Source organism: Dipodomys spectabilis, unplaced genomic scaffold (genome assembly GCF_019054845.1).
Source record: "Dipodomys spectabilis isolate Male_0828 unplaced genomic scaffold, ASM1905484v1 ptg000042l, whole genome shotgun sequence".
Lineage (NCBI taxonomy): Eukaryota > Metazoa > Chordata > Mammalia > Rodentia > Heteromyidae > Dipodomys > Dipodomys spectabilis.
Window position 1 is genome coordinate 10708772 of NW_024870719.1, and position 23026 is coordinate 10731797.

At 40.5% G+C, this 23026-nt stretch overlaps 3 protein-coding genes across 7 annotated transcripts in view; 2 read left to right on the plus strand and 1 right to left on the minus strand.

Annotated features, from left to right (window-relative positions):
* Positions 1 to 13139, minus strand: part of Klhl28 (kelch like family member 28) — a 35246-nt gene extending 22107 nt beyond the window's left edge. Inside the window, exon 1 of one of the 3 annotated variants that reach the window (XM_042677938.1) lies at positions 13105 to 13139. The gene's annotated coding sequence lies outside the window, so the exon portion shown is untranslated. Of the gene's footprint in view, positions 1 to 11322; positions 11362 to 13023 lie in introns of those variants that run through there. The other 2 variants (XM_042677937.1, XM_042677939.1) reach the window with 2 other exon arrangements.
* On the plus strand, positions 8556 to 10084 carry LOC122106476 (ectonucleoside triphosphate diphosphohydrolase 5-like). The gene is given in 3 exon segments (XM_042677820.1): positions 8556 to 8561; positions 9200 to 9542; positions 9545 to 10084. Coding segments are annotated over 3 exon segments (870 nt in total). The 3' UTR covers positions 10066 to 10084.
* Positions 13140 to 13488: 349 nt separating the features above from the next.
* Positions 13489 to 23026, plus strand: part of Togaram1 (TOG array regulator of axonemal microtubules 1) — a 59395-nt gene continuing 49857 nt past the window's right edge. For all 3 annotated transcript variants that reach the window (XM_042677934.1, XM_042677935.1, XM_042677936.1), the window contains exon 1: positions 13489 to 15765. In XM_042677934.1, coding sequence (XP_042533868.1) covers positions 13720 to 15765 — 2046 coding nt within the window. In that variant the 5' untranslated portion in view covers positions 13489 to 13719. The remainder of the gene's footprint in view (positions 15766 to 23026) is intronic.

The following is a 23026-nucleotide window of genomic DNA, read 5'->3' on the forward strand; positions in this document are numbered from 1 at the left end:
AAGCCAGGAACAGTGCCCCTGGGTCAAGACTACCAACAGTAGAAGAAATTTGAACTGTGTCCTCCAGGCTGCATAACCAAGGTGGTATACACATTAGCACAGGCCTAACGAGCGCGCTCCAGGCTGGGGCCGGAACCAGGCCAGGGGACCGGCGCCTGAACAAAGCAAAAAGGGTCAGAAGTGGGGCTGTGGCTCAAATGGTAGGGTGCCAGCCCTGAGCTGAAGAGCTGAGGGACAGCACCCAAACCTAGAGTTCAAGCCCACAACCAGCCCAAAACAAACAAAAACACATCAGGAGCCCATAGCAGACTCCAGTATTTGGGAGAGTGCATCCAGAGCATCTGATCTTCCCAAGAGCACCCGCAGGAGCAAACACAAGCAGTCTAGGCTGCTCAACCCTTCCAAAGGCGGGAATTGCTACAGCAGAGAGCTGAGAATCCTAAGTGAATAGCAGCTGGAAATAGGCTCCCAACAGAATCCAGATCAGACACAGACTCTCTCTACCAATAGAGAATCAGCAACCAAGCAAAGACAGACACACCAAAACAAGATTGAAGAGCAGTCTCCTGAACCCCCATGCGAAAATCACAGAGAAAAATCACAAGGTTTACCACTACCCAGGACAGCAAGCTCACCTCAAAAGCCAGCAGCCACGCAGGGGAGAGCCCCAGTGGGAGCAAAGCAGGAATGGAAGACAAAAACTACATCCAAGGGTTGCTGGAGGCAATGACTCAAGAAATAAAGCGAGAAATGGATCAGAAATTGAAAGAGCACAAGGATGAACTATCAAAAGATATACAGGATATCAAACAAAAATTGGATGCAAAAATAGAAGCTGCACAAACCTCAGTAAGAAGTGAGATAAACGCCAAATTAGAGGTAATGCATACTGATATCACCTCATTGAGAGGTGAGATCAGTACTCTGAGAACCAACATTGAATCCATAAAGGGATCCATTTCCATCATGCAAACCACAATAGAAGCCACGGTCAACAGAGTGAATGAAATGGAAGGTAGAGTGTCAGATACAGAAGACAGAATACACCAACTGGACCAAAAAGTGACAGATATGGAAAAATCACTCAAATTAAACCAAAGGGAAATTCAAGAGCAAGCAGATAATGCTAAAAAATTTAACCTTCGCATAATCGGAGTGGACGAAGGTGAGGAATTCCAGAGCAAGGGAATGCAACACCTATTTAACAAGATAGTCAATGAAAATTTTCCCCACCTCAAAAACGACCATCTTAACTACATCACAAAAGCTTATCGAACACCCAACAAGCAAGATCCCAGGAGAAACACTTCTAGGCACATAATAGTAACAATGATGGATCTGAATAATAAGGAAACAATCCTGCATGCAGCAAAAATGAAGAAGGAGCTATACTACAACGGGAAAAAAATTAGAATCACTGCAGATCTCTCCACACAAACAATGAATGCAAGAAAAGCCTGGGAAAGCACCATACGAGCCCTGAGAGCCAATAACTGCCAACCCAGACTGATATACCCGGCAAAGCTAGCATTCACATTCGATGGAGAACTGAAAACTTTTAATAGCAAAGAAAAACTAAATGAATACATAAACATTAAGCCAGCATTACAAAGAATTCTAAGAGGGGGGACACAACCTGAAGAAAGCAACCAGGAACTGGGACCTGCCCCAAACAGGCATTACTCAAAGTCTAACTGAGCAAGCACAGGAGGAAAGGAAAGAAGAAAAACTTAGGAAAACGGAATGGCAGGGACAACAATGCATCTCTCTATACTTTCTCTTAATATAAATGGGCTGAATTCGCCAATTAAAAGAAAACGAACTGAGGACTGGATCAGAAAACAAGACCCATCCATCTGTTGCCTTCAGGAGACCCACCTCTCAGCCAAACATACAAACAAACTCAGAGTGAAGGGGTGGAAAAGGATCTACCAATCAAATTCCCCCAATAAGAAAGCAGGTGTAGCTATCCTGATATCTGACAAAATAAACTTTTCATTAAAATCAGTACAGAAAGACAAGGACGGACATTACATATTAATAAAGGGAACAATCCAAGAGGAGGATATAACCATCATCAACTTATATGCCCCAAATATCGGTGCACCCAGATATGTTAAACAAATGCTCTCAAACTTACAGAATAAAATAGATCCCAATACGATAATACTAGGAGACTTTAACACGCCACTCTCACCAAAGGACAGGTCTACCAACCAGAGGATTGGCAAAGAAGCTACCGAATTAAGTGAGGCCATACTTCAAGCGGAATTAACTGACATCTACCGAGTATTTCACCCTAAAACAACACAGTACACATTCTTCTCAGCAGCTCATGGAACTTTCTCCAAAATAGACCATATCATAGTTCATTCAAGGAACTTAAGCAAATACAAAGGGATCGACATAATCCCCTGTATCCTATCTGACCACAGTGGAATCAAGCTAGCTCTCAATAACAAAGCATACCGCAGAAATTTCTCTAATACATGGAAATTGAACAGCACACTCCTTAACAAGGCCTGGGTAACAGAAGAGATCAGAGAAGAAATAAAGCATTTCCTAGAACTCAATGAAAATGAAAACACCTCACAAAGAAACTTGTGGGACACAGCAAAAGCAGTCCTGAGGGGCAAATTTATTGCCCTCAGTGCCCACATCAAGAGAATGGAGACAGACCAAGTAAATAATCTCATGTTGCAACTAAAACAGCTAGAAAAACAAGAAAAAATGGGACCTAAAGCTACTAGACGAAGCCAGATAACCAAATTGAGAGCAGAGATTAACCAATTAGAAAATCAGAAAACCATAACCAAAATAAACCAAACAAAAAGCTGGTTCTTTGAAAAAATAAACAAAATTGATGGCCCGTTGGCAAGATTAATTAAAAAAAGAAGAGAGGAAACCCATATTAATAGGATTAGGGATGCCACGGGAAACATCACAACACGTACCCAAGATATCCAAACAATTCTAACAGACTACTTTCAAAAGCTATACTCTCTAAAGGAAGAAAATCTGGCGGAAATGGATGCATTTTTAGAGAAATACAAGTTACCCAAACTGAGCAAAGAAGAAGTTAACCAATTAAATAAGCCAATATCCTATAATGAGATACAGGAAGCTATCAAAAGTCTTCCAACAAAAAAAAGCCCAGGACCAGATGGATTCACAGCAGAATTCTATAAGACCTTTAAAGAAGAACTAATACCCATACTCCTCAAGCTCTTCAGAGAAACAGAGAAGGAGGGAGCTATCCCAAACTCATTCTACGAAGCCAATATCACACTCATCCCCAAACCAGGCAAAGACCCAACCAAAAAGGAGAATTACAGGCCAATCTCCTTGATGAACACAGATGCAAAGATCCTTAACAAGATTCTAGCTAACAGAATCCAGAAACACATAAAAAAAATAATACACTATGATCAGGTAGGCTTCATCCCAGAGACACAGGGATGGTTTAACATACGTAAGTCAATAAATGTAATCCAGCATATCAACAGAGCCAAGGTCAAGAATCACATGATTATCGCCACAGATGCAGAAAAGGCCTTTGATAAAATTCAACATTCATTCATGCTAAAAGCTCTGGAGAAAATAGGAATAGAAGGAACATTTCTAAAAACAATAAAAGCCATTTATGACAGACCAATAGCCAATATTATACTTAATGGGGAAAAGCTACAACCAATCCTCCTAAAAACAGGAACAAGGCAAGGATGTCCACTGTCTCCACTCCTCTTCAACATAGTCCTAGAACCCTTAGCCAGGGCAATAAGGCAAGAAAAAGACATTAAAGGGATCCGCATAGGGAAAGAAGAAGTGAAACTATCCCTTTTTGCAGACGACATGATACTATACCTCCACGATCCCAAAAACTCCATCCCCAAACTTTTAGAAATCATAAGTCACTTCGGCAAAATAGCAGGATACAAAATAAACCCACAAAAATCAGTTGCCTTCCTATACACTGATAACGCACAGGAAGAGAGGGAAATAAAGGGAGCAACCCCATTCACAATAACCTCCCAAAAAATAAAATATTTAGGAATTAACCTAACCAAAGATGTAAAAGAACTATTTAATGAGAACTATAAAAAGTTAAAGAAAGAAATTGCAGAAGACACTAGGAAATGGAAAGACCTCCCATGCTCCTGGATAGGCCGACTTAATATAGTAAAGATGGTGATACTTCCAAAATTAATATACAAATTCAATGCAATTCCTATTAAAATCCCAATGACGTACATCACTGAAATACAGAAAACAGTCCAAAAATTTATATGGAACAAAAAAAGACCTAGAATAGCCAAAACAATTCTAGGGGATAAAGACAATATGGGAGGGCTATCCATGCCGAACTTCAAACTCTACTACAGAGCTATAATCACAAAGACAGCATGGTACTGGCACAAAAACAGACCCGAAGACCAATGGAACAGAATAGAAGATCCAGATATAAATCCACAGGCCTACAGCCAGCTGATATTCGACAAAGGAGCCAAAGACATACAATGGAAGAAACACAGCCTCTTCAACCGCTGGTGCTGGGAAAACTGGGCAGCCACATGCAGAAAACTAAAAGTGGACCCCAGCCTATCACCATGCACCAACATCAACTCAAAATGGATTAAAGACCTTAACATTAAACCTGAATCTCTGAAACTACTGCAGGACAGAGTAGGAGAGACACTTGAACTAATAGGCACAGGAAGGAACTTCCTGAACAGAGTCCCAGGGTCACAACAAGTTGGAGAGAGACTCGACAAATGGGACTACCTTAAAATAAAAAGCTTCTGCACAGCTAAATCTATCGCAACTAAGCTAGAAAGACAACCAACTAATTGGGAAAAAATATTTACCAGCAATATATCAGACAAGGGGTTAACATCCTGTATATACAGGGAACTCAAGAAACTAATCCCTCCCAAACCTAACAAACCAATTACTAAATGGGCAAGGGAACTAAAGAGGGACTTCTCAAATGAAGAAATAAAAATGGCAAAGAAACACATGAGGAAATGTTCATCATCCCTGGTGGTGAAGGAAATGCAAATAAAGACAACCCTGAGATACCACCTTACCCCAGTCAGAATGTCCCACATCCACAAATCAGCCAACGACAAATGCTGGAGGGGATGTGGAGAAAGAGGAACCCTATTACACTGCTGGTGGGAATGTACACTTATACAACCACTTTGGAAAGCAGTCTGGAGGGTCCTTAGAAAGCTAAAGATTGACCTCCCTTACGACCCAGTCATACCACTTCTAGGCATCTACCCTGAACAACAGGAACCAATATACAAGGACACGTGCACCTCCATGTTTATTGCAGCACTGTTCGCAATAGCTAGGATATGGAAACAACCTAGGTGCCCCACCACAGATGAATGGATCCAAAAATTGTGGTATCTATACACAATGGAATATTATGCAGCCATTAGAAATGACAAAATAATGGCATTTGCAGGGAAATGGATGGAGCTAGAAGGAATCATGTTGAGCGAGGTAAGCCAAGAACGAAGAGACAAACGGTACATGGTCTCCCTCATAAGTGGATGCTAAATCCAAAAGGTTAGTGATACGACAAAACTAACAGGACTTAAGAAACAAAGAACTCCCGCTCATCTGGTTGAACCACTACTAAATATCCTCATGCTGCTGATCACAAATATGGTATATAACATGTGAACACTGTTATATATTACAGACTGTGGTAGACAATTTGCTCCAGGGAAGTTAGAATGAACTTGTGACTTTGAAATTATGTAATCATTTAATCACAATCAAAAAAAAAAAAAAAGAACCTCGGGGAAGGGAGGGAGGGAGGGGATGGTAGGGGGAAAACAATGGAGGGGGTAACAATGTTCAAGAGGAAGTGTACTCATAACCTCACTCATGTAACTGTGACCCTCTGTATAGTAGCTTTACAATAAAAAAAAAAAAAAAAAAAGGTATACATACAAATAAAGACACAGGTTTGATAACAACATACATTAGGGCTTTAAAGTGAAATAAAGAAAGATCAATGAATAATCATTCCCTTCTGTTACCTGTATAATATCAGATTTGCTATCCAGGATTCTCACATACTTGTCATTTTTTCTTTCTAATTTTGGTATTATAAAACAAGGTAATTAAACTAGTCAATATTGAAGAAACAGTATTTATTTGAAAAGTTTTAACAATGCAACAATATTCTAATATCTATATTCATATTCTTTAATAAATATCCACAATACAATGTTAAGCGAAGACTTCACACTTTTTAAGTCCTAAATCTAAGATAATAAAAGTCTATCTGAAAGTTCAGAATCTATGTACTTAATTGACACCTACCGTACAAAGCAGTGGTGCTGAAATCAGTTGCGGGGCAATTAAGTATTACCGTAAAAATAGAGACACTACCACAGAAAATAATAGTGAAGAGAATGATGGTTGCTGAAAAAAAATACCAAAAGAAACACTTTTCTGTACAAAATGAAGTTAGGAGGAATATGAAATTACATATTTTAACTGCTCTCCTAGTCTATTTTCCTTACAAGTAAAATTCAATTGATGATGGCATATAATTTCATCAGTGAATCTGAGTCCCTTTCTCTGAGGCTGATTTTCATCATATGTGGCAAAACAAAAGTAAAATTAGAAGACTTTCATTAATATGCATCATTATGTCATAAATTCAGATAACAAAGCAGAAAGCAAGTTCCCAAAGGTCTCACTATATGCAATAAAAACTTCAAGCTACATAATTAATCCCTGCCTATTGAAAAGCTGGTTGCAACAGATATGCAATCTTGTTAACTAATATAGATTGGTGCTAAACAGGCAATAAAAATTGGATTTTTGTTTATAGTTCTGGCTGAGATCAGAAATGCACAGTGAAAGTCAAAGTAGATGAAGGTATATCACTGATATTGAGAAAACATTTAATTCTACAGGTATAAAAGAAAGCCTACATAAGTTAAATTTATTGAAGTTCTGATACAGTAACCATCTATTAAGCGTATAATTAGAAATTTAAAATAGATTAAAATATACAGTGAAGTAGTACATAATAAAAGGTATGAATAACAGAAAATTCTAATTTATCCTATAACTTTAATACTCTTTCTTTTTTTAAAAATTTTTTTATTTTTATTTTTTATTTTTGTCGGTCATGGGGCTTGAACTCTGGGCCTGGGCGCTGTCCCTCAGCTCTTCATCTCAAGGCGAGCGCTCTACCACTTGAGCTACAGCACCACTTCCTCAATATTCTTTCTTTTTTCCACCAAACATACTAAAAGCTAAAGCAAACAGTGAAACTGAATAGGCAGAGTTTTACTTTCTTCCTTTGTTCAATTCATCTCAAAGTAGATAAATTTAAAAATATATATTGTAAAAAAGCATAGTAGCTGGGCACCAGTGGCTAGCACCTATAATCCTAGCTACTCAAGAGGCTGGGAGGTGAAGGGTAAACAAAGGAGGAGGCTGCAATGCTTGGTAAGAAATGTATGCATTATCCTGCCCATGTAATTGTAACCCCTCTGTACAGTATGTTCTCAAATAAAATAAAATAAAACTTAAAAAAAAAAAATTCAAAGCCAGCCTGAGAGGAAAGTCTATGAACCTCTGATCTCCAATTAGAAAAAAGGCCAAAAGTGGAGCTTTGACTCAAGTGGTAGAATACTATCCTTAAGCACAAAAAGCTCAGGGACAGTACTCAGGTCCTGAGCTCAGGTCCAAGACTGGCACATACACACAAAAATAATCTACATAGTGTTCAAATCTTGTGAGGATGAAATGAGTTAATATTCATTAAGTACCTAGCAGAGTACATGACAAATAATAAATAATAGCAATAACACTAAATGGAATTGTTATAATTACTTGCTAATATTAACAGCACTTTTCATTTTCACAGAAGTTCTTAACAACTTCTTAAATTCTTAATAATTTACAGATTTCACACTGATTCTAATATAGTTGGATATCAAATATTTGAGTAAGAACACAAAAAAAGTTACAGTGACTCATCTAACAAATTTATTATCTCTGACTGGAAATAAAAAATTCGTAGTCCAACTGTGTTTAGCTAACTTAAGTTCAGAACAGAACATTAAGGTATTAATTTAGTTAACTGAACTTAAAAGTACTGAAAGTTAGGGGCTGGGAAGGTGGCTCAGTGGTAGAGCACTTGTCTTGCATGCTTAAGGCCCTGGGTTCGATTCCTCAGCCCCACATAAGCAAAAAGAAAAAAGCCGGAAGTGGCACTGTGGCTCAAGTGGTAGAGTGCTAGCCTTGAGCTGAAGAGCTGAGGGACAGCGCCCAGGCCCAGAGTTCAGGCCCCACGACCGGAACAAAAAAAAAAAAAAAGTACTGAAAGTTTTAGTTTACAAAAAAAAATGGCAGTTTTCAGCATTTATCCTTAACTATCTTCTTTCAACTTTTTTGAGATATACTATTAATTATAAGGCAATTAAATGTATTCTACTAACCTAATTAATTTAATTTGATAAGAGTAAAATTAAGATTCGGTGGATCAAGATTCAAGACCAAAGCACTAATGGCCCATGCCGGTGATCCCAGCTACTCAGGAGGCTGAGATATGAAGATAATGATTCAAAGCCAGCTCAGGTAGGAAAGGGTATGAGACTCTTATCCTCAATAACCAACAGAAAATCAGAAGTGGAGCTGTGGTTCAAAGTGTTTTGCCTTAAGCGAAAAAGCTCAGTCAGGGACAGCACCTGGACCCTGAGTTCAAGTCCCATGACTGACCAAAACAAAAAGAAAAAAAAAAAAAGGAAAAAGATTCAAGCCCAGTCTGGGCAACAAATTCCATACCCTATCTGAAAAAAAAAAAGAAAAATAAGTTTATATTTTACAAGGTAACCAGAAAAGTTACATGATTATGATCTCACTTCCTAAAAATATACTATGAAAACCATTGCATTTTCCAAGTCATCAAAAATGAGGCCTTATTGCTCCCAGCAATAAGACATGACCATAACTTGACTTACTTTTCTGGTCCCTTTAAAAGTATTCTTTTTTGGAGAGAAAAAGCTCAAGGAACAGCACCCAGGCCCTGAGTTCAGGTCCCAGGCCTGACACACACACACACACACACACACACACACACACACACACACACACACACAACACACACACACACACACACACATAGGCAAGAAAAATAAAATTGGTTGGAAAAGAGGAGGTAGAAGAGATCTTCAAGAAGTCACCCTTCCTGGTCCCAGATGACAGTGTTAGCATCTTGGATGGATCCTACGAAGGCATATTAGCCTGGGTTACTGTGAATTTCCTAACAGGTCAGCTGAATGGCCATGGCCAGGAGACCATGGGGACCCTGGACTTGGGGGGAGCCTCTACCCAAATCACATTCTTGCCCCATTTGGAGAAAACCCTGGAACACACCCCTCAAGGCTACCTAACTTCCTTTGAGATGTTTAACAGCACTTTTAATCTCTATACACATAGTTGCTTGGGATTTGGATTGAAAGCTGCAAGACTAGCAACACTGGGAGCCCTGGAGATAGAAGGGATCGAAGTGCCTGTTTACCAAGGTGGTTGGAAGCAGAGTGGATTTTTGGGGGTGTGAAATACCAGTATGGTGGCAACCAAGATGGGGTGATGGGCTTTGAGCCCTGCTATGCTGAAGTGCTGAGAGTGGTGCAAGGCAGACTTCATCAGCCAGAGGAGATCAAGAGAAAATCCTTCTATGCCTTCTCTTACTATTATGATCGAGCTGCTGACACACACATGATTGATTATGAAAAAGGAGGTGTTTTAAAAGTCAAAGATTTTGAAAGAAAAGCCAGAGAAGTTTGTGACAACCTGGAAAGCTTCACGTCAGGCAGTCCTTTCCTATGCATGGATCTCAGCTACATCACAGCCTTGTTAAAAGATGGCTTTGGCTTTGCAGACAGCACTCTCTTACAGCTCATAAAAAAAGTGAACAACATAGAGACTGGCTGGGCCTTGGGGGCTACCTTTCACTTGTTGCAGTCTTGGGCATCTCCCACTGAGGCCAAATCCCCTCAAGTCTGTATTCACTCTTTTTAAGGGGAGGAGAGAAGACACAGTTCAGTTTCCAGACTAGTGTGAGCATAGCCTGTACTAAAGCCCAGGAACTGGTTTTATGAAGAAAGGGCTTTTTATACATGGATTGTGCCCTGGAACCTAGAGATTTAGGTTTAATTTTATACATCTAATGTAAATTGTTACCTAACCACTTTGGGGTACATAGCTGGCACTAGAGTCTTGATTCTTTGTGTGTTACAAAGAATCTGTGAGCAAAAAAAAACCAAACCAAAACAAAAAACAACTTTAGAACTCACTCAGCCTTGGAGAACTCAGGGTCTGGTTCTCTGGGAACCAAAGAAAAATCTCATCCAACCCTTATAGTGCCTCCTTCTTTTGACCATTTAAACTGTCCTCTTAGATGCAAAATTAGTTCAATCACATGACCGATCAATACAAGTATATATTTTTCTTCACCTTCCATTGTCTGTATCCCCTTAAGAGAAAAAAAAACTGGTATTGCTTTCTGTGTGTAATTTTTTAAAAAAGAAAAGGGTATTATATAAGAAAAAAAAAGTATTCTTTTTTGTTGGTGGTGGTGGTCATTGGGCTTGAACTCTGGGCCTGGGCACTGTCCTTCAGCTCTTAAGCTCAAGGCTAGTGCTCTACCACTTGAGACAGAGACACTTCTAGTTTTCTGGTGGTTAATTGGAGAGAAGAGTTTCATGGACTTACTTGCCCAGGCTGGCTTTGAACTATGATCCTCAGATCTCAGCCTCTTTTAGTAGCTGGGATTCCAGGTGTGAGCCACCAAGGCTCCAAAGCTCAGTATCCAGGTACTGAGTTCATATCCAGGACTGGCATTAAAAAATGTAGCCAGGTACTGGTGGCTCATGCCTGTAATTCTAGCTACTCAGGAGGTTGAGATCCCAGGATCATAGTTTGAAGCCAACCCCTGCAGGAAAGTCTATGAGACTCTTATCTCCAACAAACTACTCAGAAGAAGCTGGCACAAAAAGTTGTGACTCAGTGATTTAGCCTTGAGCAAAGGAAGCTCAGAGACAGTGCCCATGCCTTGAGTTCAAGCTCTAGGACTGGCACGTGCATGTGCATGCACACAATGTATTCTTTATAAAGAGAAGAGATATTTCTTAATTTTCTATACTAATTGATGTTGAACTATAATTCTAGACTTTCAATTTATTTGATTACCACACAACTTCTAGTTACTAAGCCAGATACCATAAAGAGGGTACTGAATTTTTCAATCTGAAAATTCTAGTCACTGGAAAGAGTTACCTTCTATTTTAACATAAACTGGCATTCTAATGTGTACATCATTCTCTTATTGCCTTTCATTTGACCTGGGCTCCTGAAGGCTAACCATACATGAGCAAAGTATATATTTATGGTTCTCAGTTGGAAGTTAAGGACTAAATATTCTTTCCCCTTGACAATAGAAAGGAATGTGTACGGGAAGTGGTAGTTTTTAGTTGTTGGTCTAACTAAACCAAATTTAGGCTAACTCACTTATGCATCAGAATGACTAACAAAGAAACCACTTAGAATTTAAACTAAAACATGCATGCTTATGCAGCATCGTTTACAGTAATACTTTTCCCAAAAGAAAACAAGCCTGCTAAATTCAACTGTGCTATCAGATAAAATCCAGAAATAAAATTTCAACGTGAATGAGCCTGGAACATTTCTTATAAATTGACTCAATTATTCCAAGATTTTAAAAGTGTTTGAGAGAATTCCCACCTGGTAAAAAAGTGGGGCAAGAAATTTGCATTTTTGAGCCGGGCGCTGGTGGCTCACGCCTGTAATCCTAGCTACTCAGGAGGCTGAGATCTGAGGATCGCGGTTCAAAGCCAGCCCGGGCAGGAGAGACCCTGAGACTCCTATCTCTAATAAACCACCAGAAAACCGGAAGTGGCGCTGTAGCTCAAGTGGTAGAGCACTTGCCTTGAGCTGAAGAGCTGAGGGACAGCGCCCAGGCCCAGAGTTCAAGCCCCACGACCGACCAAACAAAAAAAAAAAAGAAATTTGCATTTTGAGTGTATGAATTTGAGACTTGGAATCATAACTCAAGACTTTTCTCTGTGTCATGCAAAAGTAAACATATTATTCCTTTAAAAATATCTCTTCCAGGTCTTTGTGATGGTGCAGGATTGTAATGACAACTCTCAGGGACCCAAGGAAATAGTATAGAAAGGTATGGAGAGTTTGAGGCCAACGTGCACCCTTGTTTTCAAAAAGCAAAACCAACCAACCAACCAGAATCGATTCCACACTCCAAAGCTATTCAGTCTCACACAAGAAACCTCAGCTCTTCAAGTGGGGCCACTTAACTTTTAATGAGAAGGACGTAACGTCCATCACCTTCCCAGTTCCCCTTAAACAAAGAACTATCCGCTCTAAATCCTCAGGGTGGAAATCTCCTGGGACCGTGATGCCAAGAACTTGCACTGCCACAGAAATCATCATCATCGCAATCTCCGTCTCCCGGAGACCGAAAGGCTCCGGCTGGGAGGCTGGGGTGGTGGAGGGAGGCGGGGGGTGGGGGTGGGGGACAGGTGAGTTCCACAGGGGCACTGCCTTAGAAGGGAAGCCTTTGAGGATGCAATCGAACGCGAGGCTCCAGGGAAAAGCATGCTTGACCTCCGGATTAGGAATGTTTCAACAAGAGCTTAAAGTGATGGGAGTAAGCAAAAGCGAATGACAGAAAACCATTCACCCTCCACTGCAGCCAGGTAAGTACCGAAAGGAGACAAGGGCCAGCAAAGAGGGGTGGAAGTCTCCCCAAAGACCAGGAATTGGGGGGGGGGGCTGTAAACCAGAGCGTGGCCTTCGTACAGACCTCCGGTTCGGATCAGCCGGCGGGCAGGAGGAAAGGATCGCTTTTACGCTGGCAGAAATAACGCGCGTTCCACTAAGGCAACGAGCCCGGTACGAGATGTCGCCTCTCTCCCTGCTTGCTCCCGTCCATTCCTTTACCTCTCAACTGGAGCTCCTGGGGCACTCGGGGCAAAACTCTGCCAAAGCCTGCGCCGCTGGAGGACAGCTAAAGGAAAATACCTGAGTCCCAGGAATAACACCTGCGGCGACAGGAGGAGGAGGAGGAGGAGGAGGAGGAGGAGGAGGAGGAGGAGCCTTGGACCAGCGGAGCCCAAACAGAATTCTCACTCGCTCTGGTCAAACCTCAACTCTGACGGGCGGGGCGGGGGAAACTTCCGCTCCGAGCCTGGAAACGTCATTTCCGCTTCGTGTCTGGAGCCCCACCCCTCCCCCTTCCATTCTAAACACGTTCCAACGTTCTGACTTCCTCTTCCAGGACACCGCCGGTTCGTAACAGCCAACGTGGACTACAAGACCCAGCATTCACCTCGGGAGGTTGATTTCCGGGTTCATCGGTCCGCGCTGGGTACATCACCATGGAAGCGATCGGTTTGGTCACGTGGTGCTCTTGGTGACGCCCGGTGGCTGCTGTGGGGTCTGGGGCTCAGGCAGGGGCCATTTTGCTAAAGCCTGCCTCCTAGAGTCGGAGGCGGACTGGCAGCTGACTGAAGCTGTTCCTTTTCCTCCTCTACAACGTGCGACCTGGAGAGGCACTGCCAGGCTGGGAGACGAAGACTGAGCGCCTTTCGGAGACGGCCATGGTTCCCTCCAGCCACCGCTACCTGAGGACCCTCCATGGCGGCCGCCTCTTCCGAGCTGCTTCTCCTGCCGCTCCTTCCCACCCCCTTCGCCTGTCCCCTCCAGAGCCTCAGTCGTCCTTCCGCCCCAGAGACTGATGGTACTCGAGCTGGGGGCATCATGAGAGGAGAGAAACACTTCTACTGCCGCGGAGCTGCCGGGGACCACGGTTCCTGCCCCCCGACCCCTTCCACTCTGGCCTCGACCCTCTTGTTGCCGGCGGAGCCCGTCACTAGTAGCTGGTCTGGACCTGGCGGTGGTTTGTCAGGGGGCGACGAGGAGGAGACCCGGCTCCTTCAACTCTTGCGCACGGTACCGGAACCTTCCGAGGCCTTCCAGGCTCTGCAAGCTGCTTTGCCCCGGCGGGGCGGCCGACTCGGCTTTCCCCGACGCAAAGAAGCGTTGTATCGGGCCTTGGGCCGCGTGCTGGTGGAAGGAGGTGGAGACGAGAAGCGACTCTGCTTGCAACTTCTCTCCGACGTTCTCCGGGGTCAGGGGGAGGCCGGCCAGCTAGAGGAGGCCTTTAGCTTAGCACTTCTGCCTCAACTGGTCGTCTCCTTGAGAGAAGACATCCCAGCCCTGCGGAAAGATGCGCTGCAGATCCTACACATCTGTCTGAAACGTAGTTCTGCACAGGTGCTGAGCACGCTTATACAACAAGGTCTAGAAAGTAGCGATGCCAGGCTTAGAGTTTCTACTGCACTCCTCCTCCCTATCTTGCTGACTCCTGAGGATTTTTTGCTGGGCTTGGATCTCACCGAGGTGGTAATTTCTCTAGCCCGAAAGCTCGGCAGTCAGGAGATAGAAGATGAATCTGAGACCGCCTTCTCCGCACTTCAACAAATCGGGGAGCGACTTGGACAAGAAAGGTTTCAATCCTATATTTCTCGGCTGCCATCTGCTCTGAGGAGACAGTACAATCGCCGCCTGGAGTCCCAGTTTGGAAGTCAAGTTCCTTATTATTTGGAATTAGAAGCCTCCGGATTTCCTGAGGATCCTGCCCCCTCTGCGTTGACTCTCTCCAATAGCAATCTTAAATTTGGGATTATTCCGCAGGAGCTGCATGCAAGATTGTTGGATCAGGAAGACTACAAGAACCGGACTCAGGCTGTTGAAGAACTAAAACAGGTGCTGGGAAAATTTAACCCTAGTTCTACCCCTCATTCTAGTCTTGTTGGTTTCATCAGCTTGTTGTATAATTTGTTAGATGACTCTAACTTCAAAGTGGTCCACGGCACACTTCAAGTTCTGCATTTACTGGTGGTTCGCCTTGGAGGACAAGTACAACAGTTCTTGGGGCCAGTTATAGCAGCTTCTGTCAAAGTGCTGGCAGACAACAAGTTGGTGATCAAACAGGAATATATGAAGATCTTCCTCAAGCTAATGAAGGAAGTAGGTCCGCAACAGGTGCTTTGTTTACTGCTGGAACATCTTAAACACAAGCATTCCAGAGTAAGAGAGGAGGTGGTGAACATTTGCATCTGCTCTCTCCTGACTTATCCCAGTGAGGATTTTGACTTATCCAAACTATCCTTTGTTCTTGCCCCAGCTCTTGTAGATAGCAAACGCAGGGTACGCCAAGCAGCTCTAGAAGCTTTTGCAGTGTTGGCATCATCAATGGGCTCAAGTAAAACCAGCATCCTTTTTAAAGCTGTAGATACTGTTGAATTGCAAGATAATGGAGATGGAGTGATGAATGCTGTGCAGGCCAGATTGGCTAGGAAAACCCTACCAAAGCTAACAGAACAAGGATTTGTAGAGTATGCAATACTCATGCCATCTTCTGCTCAGGGGAGGTCAAGCCATTTGTCACATGGAGCAGATACAGACTGGCTTTTGTCTGGTAACAGAACTCAGAGTGCACACTGCCACTGCGGTGACCACACGAGGGACAATATGCAAATGTATGGCTCTTATAGTCCAACTATCTTTACCCGACGGGTATTAAGTGCAGGAAAAGGAAAAAATAAATTACCATGGGAAAATGAGCAACATGGGGTCGTTGGAAACAACCAAACTTCCAGTTCCAACGATACAGAGCAGGTATGCTTTTTTAATATTCTTGAAATAAGACTGAAAGAATTTAAAATGAAAATAGGCTCATAATGACTTAAAGATGAGGCTGTTTCTGAAAGTTGTTATTTTAAGTTAAATGCTGAAGAGGATATCTGTGGTATAAGTTACTTAAGACTATTTTAGAGCTTTCTTGATTAGAATTGGAGACAACATGTAATATGGCCTTTGCTGGATTTGGATCTTGCTTTATCACTTTGGCGTGTCATTCACCAAATTTATACGATCAACACTGAACCTGGTAGGTGCTAGATAGGAGTTAAATTCTGGAAATGAAGTTGAAACTAGTTGCACACTATTTAAGGAAAAGGACAGACCTATAAACCAGCAGTTGACACAGTTGGTAAGTGCTAGAATAGACCTTTGAGAGTACTGACTGTCCCTGAGCTGTTTTACTCAAGGCTAGCACTTTACCTCTTGTGCCACAGCTCCACATCTGGAAGCATTTCATGGCTTTTCCTGCCTGGGAATTGAGATTTGGAGCTGCAATCCTCAGAACTCAGCAGCCTCCTGAATAACCAGGATTACAGGCAAGAGGCACTAGTGCCCAGCCACTTCTGGCTTTTGGATGGTTAATTGGAAATAAAATTTTCACAGACTCGGGGATGGGAAGGTGGCTCAGTGGTAGAGTGCTTGCCTTGCATTCATGAGGCCCTGGGTTCGTTTCCTCAGCACCATATAAGCATGAAAAGCCAGAAGTGGTGCTGTGGCTCAAGTGATAGAGCACTAGCCTTGTGCTGAAGCACTCAGGGACAGCACCCAGGCCCAGAGTTCAGGCCCCACTACCAGAAAAAGAAAAAAAAAATTCTCACAGACTTTAATGCCTGGGCTATCTCAGCCTCCTGAATAGCTAAGATTACAGGCATGTACCACCTGTGCCTGGCCAAAGCTTTTGCTTTAACAATTACAAATGTTGCCAGGCACTAGTGACTCATGCCATATGTATGTGTGTGTGTATGTGTACATTTTTACAAATATTTAGCTTAGTTAAGTCTACAATAAGTACTCATATACTTTGTCTATATTTACCACATGTTAACATCTTGCCATTTTGCTCCATATTTGCTGAACCATTTGTTAGTAATTGCACATATATTGAATTTCACTTGTAAATATATTAACATATGTACCCTAAGAATAGCAGTTTCTTTGTGACTGTTGTTATGCCTTATAATATTAATAGTAATTCAATAATACCCGATAGCTTGCATTTAAATTTTTCAAAATTTCCCCTAAGTGTCATAAAGTTTTTGTTTTACTGTGTCCTCTAGGATCCAGTTATGGTTCATATAGGGTTTTTTGTTTGTTTTAATGTAGCATCATGTCCCTAGCTGTGTATGTTACTTCTTTTATTTTTCTTCATGACATTGACTTTTTTTAACCCAAGAGTCTAGGGTAATTGTTGGTAGAATGTCTCACATCTTGAAATTTACCTGATTGTTTTCTTATAGAGTAAAGATAAATATTTTTAGTGAAAATGTGATATAGGCAGTACGTACTGTGAATTTTATAGTACAATACATTATGACACAAATACCAGGTTCCTAATTTTAGTGGTGTTTAATTTTATCATTTGATTAAGGTAATGAGAACTAGATTCATTGTAAAGGCATATTTTACTCTTTATAACTAACGCATGGTCTGTAGAAACCTATAAAGACCTCAACAACTCTTTACTCACTATTTTTAACATTCATTAAGTATTATTGTACAATTTATTAAATTGAGTGATATAAAAATGGTAAATAAATAAATACTGGGCACTGGTGGTTCACACCTGTAATTCTAGCTACTCAGGAGGCTGAGATCTGAGAATAGCGGTTTGAATACAGCCCGATTATAAAAGTCTCCTTGAGACTCTTATCTCTAATTAACCACTCAAAAACCAGAAGCAGAGCTGTGGTTCAAAGTGGTAGTAGAGTACTGGCCTTGAGCAAAAGTGCTCAGGAACCATGGCCAGGCTCTGATTTGAAGCTCCACCAAAAATAAATAAATAAATAAATAATAAAATTCTTAAGTATTTATTACCTGAGACTTTGTTTCTTCTGTTGTAATTATATACATCTTAAATTTTAATAATAAGAATTGATTTATTTGATACTAAAATTGTTTGACTAGTTGCTGGCTGCTTTGTGTTTTAAGCATGACTTAAATCTTTGAGCACTCTTTGACTTAAAATATAATATAGTGCCAGGCGCTGGTGGCTGTAATCCTAGCTACTCTGGAGGCTGAGATCTGAGGATCATGTTTCAAAGCCAGCCTGGGCAGGAAAATCCATGAGACTCTTATCTGCAATAAACCACCAGAAAACTAGAAGTAGCACTATGGCTCAAGTAGTAGAGCGCTGGCCTTGACCTGAAGAGCTGAGGGACATTGCCCAGGCCCAGAGTTCAAGCCCCATGACCGACCAAAAAAAAAACCCAACATATATATATATGTATACACACACACACACACACACACGCAATATATATATATATATATGTATACACACACACACACACACACACGCAGTATAGTACCCAGCTATATCTGGTACTTTTATTGGTTTAAAATCAAATCTAGGTATAAATTTGCTTATTGCTGTATTTCTTGCCATTGCAGATTGGCTCTTTTCATGGAAAAATGAGGGAGCTCTTTGCTCTCCTCTTTTATTGAGTTCACATTAATACCTCCAATTCATATTCAGAACAAGGAGTTCTTACCTTTTATTATATTTCCTTCCTCACATAATAAAACCCTAGTTCCCAGTGTCACATCCTCTACCCCCCCCCTTTTTTTTTTTTTTTGGTGCTGGTGTTAGGGCTTGAACTTAGGGACAGGGCACTCACTGTCCCTGAGCTTATTTTGCTAAAACCCTACTACTTTAGCCATAGTTCCACTTCTGGCATATCCTGTACTAGCCCAATAACCTAATAACTACCTGTTAAATAATATTGAGGATTATTCACATTCATGATTTTGTACCTAACTGAGAGCTATAGTCCATTGCTACAACCCAGAATTGTGAAAGAGTATTATTGCTAGCTGGAGACAAGATCAACACACAGACTATGTTTTCTACTGAATGCATATGCCATTTTTGTAACATCATATAATCTGTTTGTCCTTGACTATGTAATGAATTTGCATTTGTTTGCAGTAGACCTCTATAGGTAATGGTGACCTGTGTTCTCAGTGCTTCTTTCCAATTCCAGAATGTGTATTTAAAAACTAATAATTTTGGTATATAATCTGGTTATCTGATTATTGTTATATATTATAAACCAAGTAATAGATGATTTTCTGATTCTTAAGACTGATGATTCTTAAGACTAATTGTTATAAAGTCTAAGATGTCAGTGTGTATATTACTAAGATACTGATCCTTAAGGCTGATCTTTAAGACTGTTTGTTATATATAAAGTATATATAAAGTCTAAGATGTCAGTGTGTATATTATTAAGAAGATTCTGGTACTGGCCAAAGCAAGAATCAGGCCTTTCTAGCTCTTTCCTAGCTCTTTCCCAGCTCTCTCTCTTTCCCAGCTCTCCCAGCTCTCTTTCCCAGGCCTTTCCCCGCCGTGTGGAGGGCCAACATGGCCTGGTGCCAGCCGGAATGATTAATAAACCTACCCCTTACCTGAAAAAAAAAAAAAGTTTACATTTAAAAGATTCTATAGTGAAATTTTAACATACCAGGAATCAAGTCATAATTCCTTGCTCAGAAATGATCTGTAGAAGCTGGGTACTAGTGTCTCATGCCTCTAACTATAGCTCTTAAGTGTCTGAGATCTGAGAATTGTAGTTCAAAGCCGACCCAGGCAGGAAAATCCGTGAGACTCTTATCTCCAATTAACCATTATAAAACCAGAAGTGGTGCTATGGCTCCAAGTGGTAGAACACTAGCCTTGAGCAAAAAAGTTCAGGTACAGCCTAAGCCTTGAGTTCAAGCTCCAGAACTGCTAAAAAAAAAAAAAAGGCATTCACTAATAAACACATCCAAAACTGGTACTTCTGTTTTGGAAAATGATTATTTACTTGATTTCTTCACACATGCGCAAATTTATTGTATCTGTGTGAGCTGTTATATTCTATTTTAAGGAATTGGCCCATTTCATACAAGTTAACCAAATTTTTGAAATATATTTGCTTATAGAATCCCATTATTATTGTTATTGTTATTGTTGTCATTGGGGATTGAACTCAGAGCTTTACACTCTGCTTATTAGCTTTTACACTCAAAGCTGGTGCTATTAATACTTGAGCCACAACTTACTTCCTGATGTTTCTTGATTTTCTATTTACACTGATTTCTGTTCTTAGTTTTGAAATTTCATTTGAGATATTTATTTTGTCCCATGCATAATTTACAAATGTATTGCTAATCTCCAATATTTGGAGATTTTCTAGTGTTCTCTCTCTCCTTTTGATTTCTAGCTTAATTCTTTTGTGGTTTGAGATCTGTTATTGTACCATTTCAGGTCTTTAAAATTTGTTAATGGGCTGGGAAGGTGGCTCAGTGGTAGAGCGCTTGCCTTGGATGCTCAAGGCCCTGGGTTCGATTCCTCAGCACCACATAAGCAAAAAGAAAAAAGCCGGAAGTGGCGCTGTGGCTGAAGAGCTGAAGAGCTGAGGAACAGCGCCCAGGCCCAGAGTTCAGGCCCCACGACCGGACCCCAAAAAAATAAATAAAAAATAAAATAAAATTTGTTAGTATCTAGACAAAGGTAGTGTGTCTTAGTGAATGTTCCATGTGAGTTTGAGATTATGTAATCTATTTATGAAGGAAGTTACCTATAAATGTCAGTATGTCCAATATATTGATAATATCGCTACTAGTTTTCTTTATGCTGGAATTGTAAGTCTTTCAATATGTTGGAATTGTAAGTTTATTTCTTTTTGTGTGTGTATGTGTGCCAGTAGTGGGCTTGCACTCAGGGTCTGGGCCTTATCCCTTAGATTTTTCGCTCAAGGCTGGTGTTCTACCACTTGAGCCACAGTCTTGATTCTGGCTTTTTTTCTGGTTAGTTAGAGATGAGAGTGTCATGGACCTTCCTGCTTAGGGCTGGCTTTCAATGGTGATCCTTAGACCTAGTATTATATGTGTGAGCCACCAGCACCTGTCTTTGTCATTACTTTTAATCTATATCATTATTTTAACGTTTCCTATAGACAACATATAGTTATCTTTTCTTTAATATTTACTCTGAGAATGTCTGCCTTTGAACTCATGTATTTTAAAACATTGAAATTTAAAGTGATTATTGCTAAATACCTACCGTGTTTGTGTTGCTCATGTTCTTTATTGTCTTCAAAATTCTTTTGCCTTTTGTGCTTTTGAGAACTTTTGTAAGATTCTCTTTATTTTATAACATATCAATTAAAGTTACCTTAGAGTTTTCAATGTACATGTACACATACCCTCATAGTAAGCATACATAATCATAATCAAATACTATGTTGCTATTATTGTGAAGTATTAATTAAGGTTAAGAAAAAATAAGGGCTGGGAAGGTGGCTCAGTGGTAGAATGCTTGCCTCGCATGCATGAGGCCCTGAGTTTGATTCCTCAGCACCATATAAACAGAAAAAGCTGGAGTGGCGCTGTGGCTCAAGTGGTAGAGCGCTAACCTTGAGCTGAAGAGCTGAGGGACAGTGCCCAGACCCAGATTCAAGGCCCACAACTGACAAAAAAAGAAAAAAAGAAGCCTTTATTTTTCTCACTTCTCAAATACTTTCTTTGTTCACAAACCTCTTCTTGACCTGTATAATTTTCTTTTTATCTGAAAGACTTTTAACATTTCTTGCCAATTAGATCTTACTGACAAATTGGTCCTACTGGCCTCAATTTCTGTCTGTGAATGTCTTTTTGTCCTTTGTTTTTTTTTTAATATGATAATGTTTATTCTAAACAATCGTATATAGAACATATTTATAAATAGTCTCATATAGGATTCAAATATTTAAAATTTGGGGTGTTGACTTGCCTGTTTACAGAGCATAAGGAAAGAGAGCAATTACTGTTACCTTAACTTTATGAAATGAGAATTTTAGCACTTTTTTTTTCCCCCTTCAGTTGTGGAGCCTGAACTCTGGACCTGGGCACTGTCCCTCAGCTCTTCAGCTCAAGGCTAGTGTTCTACCACTTGAGCACAGCGCCCACTTCTGGCTTTTTCTGTTGATATGGTGCTGAGGAATCGAACCCAGGGCCTCATGCATGCAAGGCAAACACTCCACCACTGAGCCACCTTCCCAGCTCCCAGCAATTTCTTTACATTGAGTCAAATGCCCTTAAATGTATTTTCCATCATTTTAGTACATTCACTAGAGAAAAAAATAGGGTTTGCATTTATTATTGTATTTACTACCTTTCCTTCAGCTAAAATAATGCCATCATAATTATAGACTATAAATGTTATGGATTAATTAGTCTAAATTAGACTAAACATAAATCCCTATACCAACACACCAAAGTATTTAGTTTAACAGGGTCTGTTAGGTGTCTAGTCACCACTACCTTCCATTTTTTTCTTTTCTAAATTCATTCTGCCCTAGTCATCACTTATCACTCACATTTTATTTCATCAAACATCATTTCTCAGGATCAATGGACTTGAATAATCGTAAGTCTGTGTAGACCTTCCCAAGGTATGACTAATCTCACCTTATTTGGTTAATACTACAATGCCCCATACAGATCCAAAAGTGGTTTATTTCTTTAAAATGAAAGATAAAGGTATTGACTAAGGTTAACCACTTAGTGAAAATATATCAAATACATCTTATCCTTATGTTCACTAACTGGATCCTAATAAGCTACCACTTCTGTCACTCATTTAAGGCTTACAGATTATTTAAAAATCAAAATGGCTTCCCATAACGTGACGTTCCTTTGCAAATACCTGACAATTCAACTACATTATCTCTCTCCACAGAATGTCCTTTGTTTTTGAGGACAATTTTCCAGAGTTTAGTATTCTAGGTTGTTGGTTGTGGTTTTTCTTCTTTTTCTTTTTTAAAATTTAAATATTCTACTTCCTATTAGAGTTTGAAAGCTGATTCATGAGAATCATCTTTATTAGAGAAAAATAAGATAGCTGGATTTATATTGTAGCAGTTAAATACTCAAAAGGTAGAAAAGTAGACCAAATGAAAATTTATGTTCTGTTATTTTATAGGCTAACAAGGAAATTGAAGATTATTATTTGGTAGTCCTTTCAGGTACAAATGGTAGATAAGTTATAGGTATT